The 14,637-nt window shown below is 44.1% G+C and overlaps 1 protein-coding gene across 1 annotated transcript; it reads left to right on the top strand.

The window, feature by feature from the left end:
• Positions 1–2,479: 2,479 nt before the first annotated feature.
• Positions 2,480–14,235, top strand: PTGES (prostaglandin E synthase). Its single transcript, XM_058159413.1, has 3 exons — positions 2,480–2,853; positions 8,056–8,138; positions 13,497–14,235. The coding sequence occupies exons 1-3, from the start codon at positions 2,746–2,748 to the stop codon at positions 13,741–13,743; spliced, it is 438 nt and encodes a 145-aa protein (XP_058015396.1). The 5' UTR covers positions 2,480–2,745; the 3' UTR covers positions 13,744–14,235.
• The last annotated feature ends 402 nt before the right edge of the window (positions 14,236–14,637 follow it).

Raw genomic sequence — 14,637 nt, 5'->3', positions numbered from 1 at the left:
CAAGAACTTCTATAGCTCAGGGAATCTGGCCAACTTTAACTTGTGAACTTCAATGCCCAGAAATCTGGCTGGGGAATTCTGGGAATTGAAATCCACAAGTCTTAAAAGTTGCCAAGTTTGGAGAGCCCTGAGCTATTGACGTTCCAGGGAAGACTCTTGGTCAAAAAAGTAATGTGGTCCTCTGATGAACGTGCTGGACCAAGAGCAGTCCTTGAAAGTCAACTGGATACTTATGGGCTTCCTAGAATTAAGGAGATTTCCTGATCCTTCAGAAGTTGTTGGTGCTCCATCACCGGAGATTTTTAAGAAGAGGTCGGGCAGCCATTTATCTGGAGCGGTATAGAGTCAAGGGCTGGACTAGAAGACCTCCAAGGTCCCTTTGAACTCTGTTACTCTGTTTTCTCTCTCCTTCCTGGAAAAAACAATACCGGCAGTCCACTTTCACGTTGCCCAGAAAACTAGATGGGCCTGTCCATGACATCACCAGAAGACAGGAGTGCATCAATAGACCATGAGAAGAACGGGAAGTGGTGAGAGTTTTTTGGCATCAGCATAGATCCTGGCAAACCATGGCTTAGGGCAATGTTGCGGTGGAATGTAGTCTGGATTCCCAGGAGGGAGGGGCTGCATTCCGGAGGACCAAGAGACAGTGAATGTTAGATAGTTCGTGTGTGGGAGAAAGAGGGTGGAGATAGCACCTTCTTAATAGTTCCCATCATTGCTTCAATGATGCAAGTAGTTGTCTTAGTTTGATGATCTTTCTGTCTATAGATAAAGAAAACTTTTCAAGTACTTCCAGGTGTCTTTTTTGGTTCTTGGGACCTCGATGGAGCCTCGGTGATGCATTGTTTTTATGGATTAGATGTTCTTGAAACTCACGAGTAAAGTGTTAGAGCAACAGCGAGAGCTCTTAGACTTATATACTCTTTCACGGCCCTCTCTAAGTTAGAACAATTAATCAGTGGAACACCTTGACTCCAGAAGTTGTGGAGGCTCCAACACGGGAAGTTTTTAAGATGTTGGATAACCATTTGTCTGAAGCGGTGTAGGGCAGGGGTCTCCAACCTGGGCAACTTTGTGGACTTCAACTCCCAGAATTCCTCAGCCAGCAAAACTGGCTGAGGAATTCTGGGAGTTGAAGTCCACCAGTCTTAAAGTTGCCCAGGTTGGAGACCCCTGGCGCAGGGTTTCCTGCCTAAGCAGGGGGTTGGAATAGAAGACCTCCAAGGTCCCTTTCCAACTATGTTTATTCTCCTCTCCTCTTGCCAGGTGAAGGTGTGTCCTTGTATGGGCTTTCCTACAACCAAGCCAACAACTGAGTTGGCATTTTTGGGATGCTGCTTTTATGCAAAGAGAGTGAAGGCATGCCCGAACAAGAAAGAAAAGTCCGATTGCCAGAAATAAAGATGGCATCATGCATTTTTTTCCCCTGATCACCCTTCTATATTTCGACACGCTGCTTCCAATAATTCTGAAGAAGTTTTGCCCCGGATCACTTGCAGACATGAGGAAACGCCTCTTGGCTGTTTCCTCCTCAAATCTCATTATGAAATTACTCCCTTTCCCAATCAGTCCATAAAAGAAAATTATGACCTGGGCACTACATCTCCCTATACTGCAAAAATACCTAAATAAATAATATGCAGGCAAAATCCATGTAAACAACAACGGTTCAGCCAGACAAACTCAACAGGCAGCTATCGTGGCTTGCCTTGACCTGGTTTGTCATGTTGTGTGAATGGGGCGGGGCTCAAGGAAACTGCATTGTGAAGTCAGGGATTTCTTTGTCCTTTACCGGGGAGAATATTTCAGTTAAGGCTGCTTATTCTTGCACCCCTCATTCGGTGGAAAGGAAGCCTCCATCTCAAAATTGTGGAACTCTACAGCTGGATTACCAACCTTGGCATTAGTAGGTTGTGTGAATGCAGCCAGTCTGCTCTGAAAACTCACAGGGAAAAAAGCTTAGGCAAAACTGCAGGTGATATTGACATGGCACGCCGCCCTGATGATGCTACCTAGTTTGGTAATGAGAAGTCTGCAAGCTCAGAGAGCACCAAGGAGCCCATAATTCAACCTGAACTACAAATATTCTCTTCTATCGTTAAGAAGCACACTTCAACAAACCCTGGTTTAGCACTCTGCCAAACCTTTCCTGGGTTTGCCTGTTGCACAAAACCACAACAAGCCCTCATTGATGGTTTGGCTGTCAGTTTCCACCTCACCAGGGCTAGGTCGGCCAAACAAAGCCACCTCGGCGCTTAGGGTGCTAATATAACCCCCGTTTTAATCACTCAGAAGGGCCCTTGGAGGTCTTCTAGTCCAACCCCCTGCTCAAGCAGGAAGCTCTAAGTCTACACAAACGATCTTCATCCATTGTTTCTCGTCTTCCCTTCTGGCGCTTTGGAGAATAGGTTGACCCCGCCCCCCTCTTCTTTGTCTCAACATCTGACCAAAACTGGGGACAATATTCCAAAAATGTTACTTTTATCCTAGTTAAGATTGGTTTCTTCTCCGCCTCTGGTCCAAACGCAGCCAGGAGCTCGCGTGGTTTATTAACGCGTTGCCCGAAGCGAAAGTGGCTGGCTTAGGTTGTAAGTGGCTGCGGTGTGTGCCTTTGTGAAGGAGGGCTAATCACCCACAGCAGCTCCTACACACACCCACACCCACACCCTTCTTAATCGCCAACCTATATAGTCCGTACCAGAACTCGTCAAGAAACAGATTCGTCCTCTCCGGCCAGACAAAATGATGCAAAACGAGGTTTTCGTGTCTTTCGTTTTTTTCGCCACGCTTTTGATCCTGAAGATGTACGCCGTGGCTATCCTGACGGGGCAAGTCCGACTTCGGAGAAAAGTAAGCCCAAAAGCGGCGCTTTGGGGACGGGGTGGTGGTTGGTGGGCAGCGAAAGGAAGTTTCCTTTCCTTGCAAATTCTTTGGAAAGAGGAGCAAATTCCTGGCTGCAGGAATCTCGCGGCATCACCGTTTGGACATCAACCAGCCGTCTGCTTCTCTGCCGCTCGCGCCTGTCTGCTTTTGGCAGCTGAAGGGGGGGGAGAGATGTTTTAGGGGGTGCAGGAGGTGTAACCCCATTTGAGAGGTAGTCTGCCTTCTCGGAGGCTTGGGGGTTCCAGAGCCCATTATCCCCAGCGAAGACGCTGGGACCTTCCCTGGGAGGGGAGAAAGAAGCCACGTATTTGCAAGCTGCAAGAAGCGATGCTCTTCTCCGAAGACGCAGGGAAAGGAATGTTTGAGGCTTTTAAAATATGGGGATTTTATTTTTTAGGAAAATATTGTTTTGGGATCCAATCTGGGTCGGTCCCCCGGGTGAGAGGTTCTAGCTTTCTGGAGCTGGTCCTCAGGGAATTGTGTGCTGTGTGTGGTATTTATATGGTGGCTGTTGGGTGAAGCTTTTTAGATGTAGATTGGGGTGTTGATGCTTGCTAGTAAGTGGTTGTGGTATTTATATGGTGGCTATTAAGCCACCAGCTATTAAGCCACTATTAAGCTATTAAGCCACCATATAAATACCACACTCAGAGTAGCCCAAGGCACATAGGAGTTTGGGCTCCAGCGTGACCCCCAAAACTTGGCAGAATAAACCTCTGGCTCCCCCATGACCAAGGTTGAAATCCAGCAGGTTCTGACAGGTTCTGGAGAACCGGTAGCGGAAATTTTGAGTAGTTCAGAGAACGGGCAAATGCCAACTCTAGCTGGCCTCCAAGTGGGGTGGGAATGGGGATTTTGCAGTATCCTTCCCCTGCCACACCCACCAAGCCACACCCCGCCCCGCCACCAAGCCCCGCCCACAGAACCAGTAGTAAAAAAAATTGAATTTCACCACTGCCCTTGACTGACCCAGATTGGATCCTGCAACCTTGGGACAATATACCTGGGACAAGTATATTTTCCTTCATCCATGACTATTGTTTTAGCACATTGTAATTCGTAATGTGCAATTAAAGGGGAAAAATTAGATACCTGGAGAAAACTGGAATATTAAATATGTTTGTCACTTTGTTATATATAAAAATGGGAGATAGATGATAGAAAGATCTGGGCTGCGTCCCTTTTTGTAAGTTGAAACTGTTCTTGAAAACAATTATATTTTGGCTTTATGGGGTGGATATCTTAGAAGTTTGTCCTTTTGGGTCACCGTATTGGTGTGTCCAGCATGACACATGCTTTAAAAATTAGGACAATATTGTTTTTTCACTGAGTAACAGGAGTATTTGATTTTTTTTTATTTTATGCATAAAGCTTCTAATGCAGAAAAAGTAGTGTTAATATAGTGAAAGGGAAAAAAACTGGATATAGTTTGGTTTAAAAGACCTCCAGAGTAAAAAAAATTAAAAATTAAAAATCCATGTGATACCCATTGGAATCGATGCAAAATCAATGCAGTCCTTAAGTTTCTCATTAGACCAGATCATGTAACAGAATTAGAGTTGGAAGGGACCTTAGAGATCTTCTAGTCAGCCCCCTGCTCAGACAGGAGACCCTGTTCCATTTCAGATGAATGGTTATCCAGTCACTTCTTGAAAGCCTCCAGCGATGGAGCTTCCACAACTTCTGGAGGCAAGGAGTTCCACTGATTAATTGTCCTCACTGTCAGGAAATTTCTCTTGGTTCTAGGTTGCTTCTCTCCTTGATTAGTTTCCATTCGTTGCTTCTTGTTCTACCCTCGGGTGCTTTGGAGAATAGGTTGACCCCCCCCTCTTCTCTGTGGCAACCCCTCAAATATTGGAAGAATGTCTCCCCTGGTCATCTTATATGTAAAATATACCTTCTACAGAGACACATTTCCTGTATCTATTCAAAAACTATACAAAAACTGTACTTCTCTCTTGAATCTATTCCTTAAAAGGATCCTGCAGGTTATTTCCATTTAAACTTAAATTCCTATCTTTGCAACTTCAGTAGAATTAAATATTTTTGCGAGATGCCCAATTCCGTCTTATGGCAATACGACTCCACGCTCTATTAGAATCCTCAGTTTGTAATATTCTAAAATGGGGATTTTTGTGTGTAAACGATTTGAAGTTTGAGCCAAGCTGGATAAGATCAGATCCCCAGAGTCTCCTTTATTTCTAACAATGCCAGCACATAAAAGAAATATAATAGCTTTTTTTAAAAAAATGCTGTGTTTGGGGATTAAATAGAAGGCCAGGTGCATAACTCCATGGCACACCCGACAGAAAGATTGTGTCATTTTAAAAACTTGTTCATGCTTGGAGTTAGGGCATGGACGGATCTGTGCTCTCCTGTTTTAATGGGGTATTTGGCATTTGATGCGGAAATGTCTAAATTCAGCCCTGGAAATCTCCAGGCCATTAACTCTTGATTGCTCTGGACCTCCAGTGATGGAGCGCCTACAACTTCTGGTGGCAAGTTGTTCCACTGATTAATTGTTCTCATTGTCAGGAAATTTCTTCTTGGTTCTAGGTTGCTTCTCTCCTTGATTGGTTTCCATCTGTTGCTTCTCGTCCTGCCTTCTGGTGCTTTGGAGAATAGGTGGACCCCCCCCTTCTTCTTTGGGGCAGCCCCTCAAATATTGGACCACTGCCATCATGTCACCCCTAATCCAAAAAAACAACACTGCAATTAGGTTTTGTTAAATGCAAAGAAGTGAGCCCGTGGTTTTCTATCCTTGCAACCTTAAGAGGGGTGGACTTCAACTCCCAGAATTCCCCAGAACGTAACAGTTTTAAAACTCTTGTGCAACATTGACGTCACCCGAGCTAAAAACCTGACCACCAATGTTTTCCTACCATGGCTGATGCCAAAATCCAAATGACACCATTGGCAGTGTCATGGGAATTTTTTTATTGGGGATTCCATGCCATTTCAAATTTGGGGGATTTTTTTTTTTAAAGTGTTGAAACGTGGGATATTCAAAGTGTTTTCTTAGAAAAAAAAATTGGAGGGAATGGCTGACGTCAATGGTTTTGCAATCCGGCTTTATTCTTTAATAAGAAGCAGCTGTTTTGAAGTGGTAGAAAGGGGAGTAAGATTTGAGGGTCGCCGGAAAAGGACCACGGTGGCTGTTGAGTGGGAGAGTTCTGCCGAGAAGCTGATAACCCTTCCTAGCGAGGGAAACAAGCAGCGGAAAATAAACCCCCAGTCTGTCTTTGCAATAATTCATAATTCATGAAGGTTTTAAAGCAGGCAGGAGGAGGAACTGTTTATCTTTGCCAGCAAAGTTATGACTTCTCCTCTTGAGCTCTCTTGTAAAAAAAAAAAAATTTGGCTCATGCCAGACAGTTCAGGAAGGGCTGCTTTCCATGCAGGGGGCGGGAGCAAAATAATCGTGGTTATTATTATTATTATTTATTCAATGGAGTGAAATAGAGTTGGAGGGTGGTAGGTCATCCGTCTTTGGAGGTCTTTACAGAGAAGCTGGCTCAAGGTCCCTCAAGGGTGATGGTTTCATTGGTTGTCCTACACACTTCAAAGGCTAGAGAGATGATGTTTCTCAGTTTTGGGATTTGAAGATGTCTGGGCTTCAATTCCCAGAATTCCCCAGGGAATGTGTGCAAACAAGTTGCCTTAAAAAAACTCTTAATGCTGCTTCTCACAAAGCCAGATGAGCTGGGAACCATGGAACTTGTATTCTAGCTTGCTACGGAGGAAGTAACGTATCTTTCTTTTAAAAAAGCCCCCTGCAAGTTTTGAAAGTAGGCAAAAAATAATAATACTTGGCCAAAATGGTCGTTTGTTTTCTGTTTCCTTTCCTGTGGGCAGATCTCCCCTTATTAAATGTATTATTTTTGAATTGATACCTCCCTTTGCAGAACCAATAAAGCAAAATGCAAATCTGTTTGTGTTTGTAATGGCGGATTTGGCTCGCCATGGAATGGCAAACGACGCTAAAATGTACAATTTTTTTTTAAAATTTTGAATTTATATCCTGCCCTTCTCCGAAGACTCAGGGCAGCTTACACTGTGTTAAGCAATAGTCTTCATCCATTTGTATATTATATACAGAGTCAACTTTTATTGCCCCAACAATCTGGGTCCTCATTTTACCTACTTTATAAAGGATGGAAGGCTGAGTCAACCTTGGGCCTGGTGGGACTTGAACCTGCAGTAATTGCAAGCAGCTGCTGTTAATAACAGACTGTCTTAGCAGTCTGAGCCACCAGAGGCCCTTATTAATAACTAACGAAGCCTAGAAAATTTTGTGGGGTCCTTGGAGTTCCTTGAGCTTGGTTGTTTTCTTGCGGATGTCTCATTTACCAAACTAGGCAACATCATCCGTGCTAGGAGAGAGTGAAGAAGAAAGATTGGACATCCATTGGTGTGGGGTGGTATAAGGTCTCCTGCCTCGGGGCAGGGGGTTAGACTAGAAGACCTCCAGGGTCCCTTCCAAGATCTTACGTTTCTATGTTCTGATATATTTAATTCTTGTAATTTTAGCTGCATCTGTATTGATCATTGGTTTTTGTACTTCTATTTTTATTGCCTGGTAAATAGCCCGGAGTCATTCTGGATAGCGAGATGGGCAACATATGAATTTAAATAAATAAATGTGCCCCCACCCCCAGCGCATATGCTCCTCCCTGACCCCCTGGATTTCTCCCTGCAGGGAGTTCTATTTCCAAGGAAAGGAATGAAGCAAGCTGCCAATCTCTTCCCTTCCTTCTCCTCCCCATCATTGGACCAGGCCCCAAATTCATATCTCAATCATTTCTTCAGGCATTCCTAAGGATGTTTAGCAAGGATGTTTATGTTTTGATAAGACATTAAAACTTGTACTAGTTGGGGAGATGCCACCTGGAGAAGAACAATGGAGGTTGCTCGTCTCTGTCCTGATTCACCACTTACTACGTGTAGAATATAAATGAAAGGGTTAGGAGAACTCCTCCTTGATGTCTATGGAGATTCTCAGCCATCCCAGGTCATAGTTGTCCCAAAAGGGTGTTTTTGTGTCAGGAGGCAACTGGACTGGGAAAAAGAAGATGATGTTTTGCTTCTCATCCAAGAAGCACCATCAGTCGTGATTGGATGAATGTTCTCCTTGGATGTTCATTGACTTCTCCTTCCGGCCCCTTCCAGGCTTTTGCCAATCCCGAGGACACGGTGAAACATGGTGGCATGGCGTTCCACAGAGAAGATCCCTATGTGCAGAGGTGTCTTAGGTAAGTCATCCTGGGTGTGTGTGTGTGTGTGTGTGTGTGTGTGTGTGTGTGGATCAGCCATGGTCAGCTCAGCAAGGTAGACCAGACAAAGAAACAGGCACCATGTAGGCCTACAACTACTTTGATTAGAATAGCTCTAGTGATAGAACCTTTGCAAGTTGAATAGGCTTCTCTTCTTTCCTCTCCTTTCCTTGTTCCTCTTCTCGCCTCTTCTTCTCCTTGCTCCTCTCTCCTCTCCTCTCCTCCTCCTCACTCCTCTCTTCTCTCCACTTCCTTTTCTTACAGCATGTCTCCACTATGCTGTGGATCTGTGTTTCCTTGGGGGAAGGATTTATTATTTATTTATTTATTTATTATTTTGATTTTTATACCGCCCTTCTCCCGAAGAACTCAGGGCGGTGTACAGGCAAAAATAAAACAGGCAATACAATGTACAATTTAAAATGCAAATTAAAAAACTTATTTTATAATTAGCCTAAAAAGTTTAAAATATATAATAAACTAAAACCCCATTTAAAATTATTAATAGAAAATTTAAAATCGATAAAATTTCTTTCTCGTCTCCATTCTCCATCATCAAATTAACCAAGGATAATACGGCTGGCCAATCAATTCTATCAAGTCAGTTTTAACCTCCTAGCAGGACTTTGCCCTAAGCCCGTAGGTGGTTTATCTAGGCTCAATCGTGGCTTGTCTGCTGTGGATTCAGGCAGGCCTGAGAGGCCCCCTGAGGGCTGTGGGTGTCCCCCCAATCTTTTGGGAGGAGCTGTAGAACCTTCCCCCATCGCTGGAACTGTGACCCATCTTTTCGAAGCAAAAAATGTGTGTGCCCGACCTGCAAGTTTATCTTCTCGCCTAATAAACTTTGATTTATCTAAAAAGGGACAGCCTTGCATTTCAGAGGGATGTGATTAATTTTGCAAATCTTCCTGTTAATCAGGCTGATTTCTCACAGTATATTCCCTGAGACTGATATATTTCCCCCCCACCTCTTTTTTGTTATTATTCAATCCTGGGTAGAAAAACCCAGAGGCCCCTGATGTGAAAACATCCTGCCTTGTGCAATTCCAGACTTGTAAATCTCCTCTTTTCCTGAGCGAGGCTGGCGATGACAAGATTGATCTGAAAAGGAATGTTAAGTCCCAAGTGCCAAGGAGCAGATGGGCGTTGAGTTCACGAAGCACAGCAACCCAGGTTAACAAAGCATTCCCACCCACCCACCCACCCAACCTGGCATTCTTCGCCTGGTTATTTAGCAGTCCAGAAGTTTCTTTTTATACCTTGTGGCATTTTATGTTCTTTCGTAGAAAAATACTTCGGAAATAGGGCCTGGCTATGAAAACTGCCTCTCCTTTTTCCGCCCCATAGTCCGTTCATGGTCTGTTGCAAAATAAAGAAGACAGAATAAGAGAACTGGAAGGGACCTCGGAGGTCTTCTAATCCAACCCCTTGCTCAGGAAGGAGGCCCTATACCATTTTAGACAAAGGACGGTCCAGTCTCCTCTTGAAAGCCTCCAGTGAGGGAGCTCACCCACAACTTCTGGTGGCAAACAGTTCCACCGATTAATATGTTCTCACTGTCAGGAAATTCCTCCTTAGTTCCAGGTTGCTTCTCTCCTTGATGAGTTTCCATCCGTTGCTTCTTTTCCTGCCTTCAGGGGCTTTGGAGAATAGATAGACCCCCTCTTCTCTGGGGCAGCCCCTCAAATATTGGAAGATGCTATCATGTCATCTGTTTCCCCATTGGTCTACAGATGTGTGGTTCCCTCAACCATTCACTGTATCATTTAGCCTCCAGTCCCCTGGTCATCTTTGTTGCTCTTCTGGGCACTCCTTCTAGGGTCTCCATTTTGGGGAGGTTGTATCAGTGACTAAAACTGGACGCAATATTCCAGGTGTGATCTCACCAGTGCAGTATAAAGTGGTACCATCTGTCACTTCTTGTGATCTTGATTCTGTCCCTCTGTTGACGCAGCCTAGGATGGTGTTGGCTTTTGGGACTGCCGCCGCACACAACTTGCTCGTATTTAAGTGGTTGTCCACTCGGACTCTCACAGGTGGTCCTACTGAGCCAGGTACCACCTACACTAGCTCAGGGGTCTCCAACCTTGGCAACTTTAAGACTTGTGGACTTCAAGCTTTGCTGGCTGAGGAACTCTGGGAGTTGAAGTCCACAAGTCTCAAAGTTGCTAAGTTTGGAGACCCCTGGACTAGATTGCTACATTTGGTTTTTCGTGCCTAAGTCTGTAAACTTTTAAACCCTTTAATTCTCAATCAAGGGAATAATCTTGATTTCTCCAGGCAAGAGAAAGGAATTTGATTGGGAAAGGAAGCAGCCCTTGTTTATTTAACTTTTAAACGCACCTACATTATTCCTCCTCCTCCTCCTCCTCCCTTCTCTGCTCTTATTTCAGCCAACGGGCGTAAAAAATAATAATAATTGTTTGTTCCAGCTTAGGAACTTCAGAGAAAGCAACTGGAGCTTTGGGGAAGATTTACAACATATTGTTTGCTTTCAGCTAAAAAGTTGGCTCCAGATTGTAAGCTAAACAAATGGGGTAGGACTTTTTGGCTCGGTTAGTTTGCAAAGAACGCAGCCTCCACGGCTGAGGGCTGGCTGGCTTTCATCCAGGACCTGTGGCATTTGGCTGGACGGCCCATTTTTTTTATTATTATTATTATTATTATTATTATTATTATTATTATTATTATTATTATTATTATTATTATTATTTTGCAAAGCTTGAGGGGGAGACCCGATGGAAAGAGAAATACCTTTTAAATTTAAGCTTTGTTACCATTCAGTGAATTGACTGTAATTAATGGGATTCCTTCCAGCTTGTTTTCTGCAGCCTGGCAGTTCTGGGTGGGGGAGGGGGAGGGCAAACCCTCTGGGAACTCAGGCATTTTTCAATTAATTGTAGAATCGAAGACCTAGAGGTCTTCTAGTCCAACCCTCTGCTGGAGCAGGAGACTTCATACCATCCCAGATGAATGATTGTCCAAACTTTTCTTTAAAAATCTCCAGGGATGGAGCACTCACAGCTTCTAGAGGCAAGCAGTTCCACTGGTTAATCATTCTCACTGTCAGGAAATTCCTCCTTAATTCTAGTTGCATCTCCCTTTAATGACCTTCCACCCATTGCTTCTTGTAAAGACCTTTTCATTTCTAGTACAATGAAACCAAGGGCTAAGGTGACATGATTTTATTTTTATTTATTATTTATTTATTATTTAAATTTGTATACCGCCCTTCTCCCGAAGGACTCAGGGCGGTTCACAGCCAAGTAAAAAATGCACAATACATTATAGATACAATTAAAATACTAGTAAAAAACTTATTTAAATTGGCCACAATTAAAATTTGGAGATAAAACCCATTAAAAACCCATAACTTAAAAAACTAACCCAGTGATAGCAGTCTTCCAATATTTGAGGGGCTGCCATAAAGAAGAGGGGGGGGGTTAAGCTATTCTCCAAAGCCCCTGAGGGTAGAACAAGAAGCAACGGGTGGAAACTCATCCAGGAGAGAAGCAACTTAGAACTAAGGAGAAATTTCCTGCCAATTTGTAACAATTAATCAGTGGAACAACTTGCCTCCAGAAGTTGTGAATGCTCCAATTGATGTTGGGTAACCATTTGTCTGAAGTGGTGTAGGGTTTCCTGCCTAAGAAGGGGGGTTGGACTAGAAGACCTCCAAGGTCCCTTCCAACTCTTTGTCATTCTGTTATTCATTGTCCTCAACTTACAACAGTTCACTTAGTGACTGTTCAAAATTACAACAGCACTGAAAAATGTGACTTTTGACCATTTTTCACGGTTGCAGCCTTTGCAAGGCTCCCCAGGGCCGCACGATCAAAATTTGGATGCTTGGCGACGGGCTCATATTTATGATAGCCAGTGATGATGGAAAAGAACATGTGAAGGAGGCTACTTCATCACCTTCTCAACTCTCAGAGAAATGGAGAGGACAAGCAGGAACTGAATGGCCTCCCATCAGAAAAAAAGAGAAAGTTGAGGGAGACAATTTAATGACCGAAGTCCAAAGGCTTTGGCGAAATGATTGGATTGTTCTCCTTCTATATTTTTGATGTGTTATGATTCTCCTTTGTTACAACCTCCGTGTAATCCAAGGAGAACTTGTTGTAACTCATTCTTTCTTCCCCAGTATTTCCTCCCTGCCTTGAGGGCCAAAGAATGATTTACACTCCGAATTTCCTAGCCAAAGAGGGCAGAGTTTCTCCAGAGTACAATACCTAGGCAAGAAATCCCTTCATTAGGTCATCAGAAGGTTAATCAGAACGTTAATCTTCAACCACCAACAAAATAGCTCCGTCTAGCTCAGCCCTAGGCTGAAATATGGGCAGGAAGTAGCTGAAGTTGGTGCCTTAGTTCATAACCTTGTCTTGTTTATATAATCTCCCATTAACAACTTTGGGAGAGTGCCAAGGTGGGTATGTCCATGAAAGAGACACACGGGAAATGGCTGGAGAACACCGTTGTGGTAGTCACACACTTCTTTTTTCTTCTTCTTTGCGAATGGGGGAAGTGGGGATGGAATCCAGTTCTGGGTGTCACTCCATGCAAGCTTAGAGTTGAGGAGGTTCTTTTGGCCTTGAGTTCTTCTCTTGAAGTTGAACTTAGATAGTTGAGCTTCTTTTGGGCTTGAGTCCTTCTCTTGAAGTTGAACCTAGAGTGTTGAGGAGCTTCTTTTGACCTCAAGTCATTCTTGAAGAAGAGGCTCCTGGCCAACTGTACATTTGCGTGGGTAAACAAAACCCATTTCAGAGGGATTTCTAATTGCCAAGGCTCCATTCAAGTGGATTTATTGGGTGTTCATCTGTCTTGCAATGACACAAGGGATTACAGACGTGAGCTTTTGCCTTAGATCCTCTGATCTCTGGCCCATAAAAAACCCAGGACTGGGTCTGACTTCTGGGAAGGATTTGCATGGCTGATATTGTAGATGGCTGGTATGCAAAGGCCCTTTGGATTTTTTGTGGAAGTTGTGAGGGAGGAAAGTACAGGCAATCCTTGACTGGCAGCCATTTTGTTTAGTGACTGTTTGAAACTACAGCAGACCTGAAGAAAGTGGCTTATGACCATTTTTCACATTTTTGACCGTTGCAACGTTTTAATATATAAAAATGAGAGTAAACTCCACTCCTTTGTTACCTAATCTGGCAATGAAACATCTGCAAGAAAACAACCAAGCTCAAAGAGCATCAAGGAACCCACAGTTGTCCTCTTCCTCCTCCTCCTCAGTACCTAGAAGCCCAGGTGAGTCTTCCCGAGGTCGGGTCTAAAAAGAACTAAGCATGATCACATTCCTCTTCTCTGTCCTTCTCTTGTCTCTAGAGTTCATCGCAACGACATGGAAAACATCTTCCCGTTTCTCTTCATCGGGGCCGTCTATTGCTTCCTGCATCCCAATCTGGTGGTGGCCCGGATTCACTTTCTGATTTTCTTCCTCGGACGGATGGTTCACACCGCGGCGTACCTCCTCAAGCTGAGACCTCCCGTCCGGTCCGTGGCCTACAGCGTGGCTCAGATTCCGTGTTTCTCCATGGCTTTGCAGATCCTCATTTCAGTGATCAGACGCTAGTGAGCCTCCGTCGGCGGCCTTCGTCCCTCGGTGGCTCTTGCGTGACGTTGAAGGGAGGACGCGAAGGGATAGCGAGACTCCAAACGGAAGAAAAAAACGTTTCACCTTACGGCCGAGTTATCCTTACCTGGTGCTGGCTTCTCTCTCTTGAGAGAAAAAGACTATAATGGGTGGATTTTTTAATCTCCTGGTCGCTGCTTGTAAGGCATGGACGATAATTTTGTAATGTCCAGGTTTGCTTCGGAGAAATGTTAAGGTGTGGGCAAGCCAGAAACTTCACAACTTGGGGTGGGTGTGAGGGAAAAGAGTTTTTCCTGCATCAGTTGAAGGATGAAATACTTTCTCATCTAGACCTAACTTCAGCTGAAGCACCCTGAGGTGCCCATTCCGGCTACAAGATGTTCCAAGTCCAGCGTGGGTTGAGTTACGGACACGTCTCTTCATCTTCACACCGTTTGTAACAGAACAAATAAAAACAAAACTAAAAAGTCATTTGCACTCCTGGCATTTTTCCAACTCCAAGGTTTCTTAAAATAAGCTTTTTTTTTTTTTATTTACCTTTATATCCCGCCCTTCTCTGAAGACTCAGGGCGGCTTACACTATGTTAGCAATAGTCTTCATCCTATTTGTATATTTATATACAAAGTCAACTTATTGCCCCCAACAATCTGGGTCCTCATTTTACCTACCTTATAAAGGATGGAAGGCTGAGTCAACCTTGGGCCTGGTGGGACTAGAACCTGCAGTAATTGCAAGCAGCTATGTTTTAATAACAGGCTATCTTACAGCCTGAGCCACCACGGCCCCAAGCTTGGCAGCGGGCGGAGATTTTCTTTAAAACGTTGGTGTAAAAACGCCTGTTTGTCAGGCTCTGTCTGGAGGCCCTTCAGACT

Source organism: Ahaetulla prasina, chromosome 16, assembly GCF_028640845.1.
Source record: "Ahaetulla prasina isolate Xishuangbanna chromosome 16, ASM2864084v1, whole genome shotgun sequence".
Lineage (NCBI taxonomy): Eukaryota > Metazoa > Chordata > Lepidosauria > Squamata > Colubridae > Ahaetulla > Ahaetulla prasina.
This window is presented reverse-complemented; position numbering and strand designations above follow the sequence as displayed.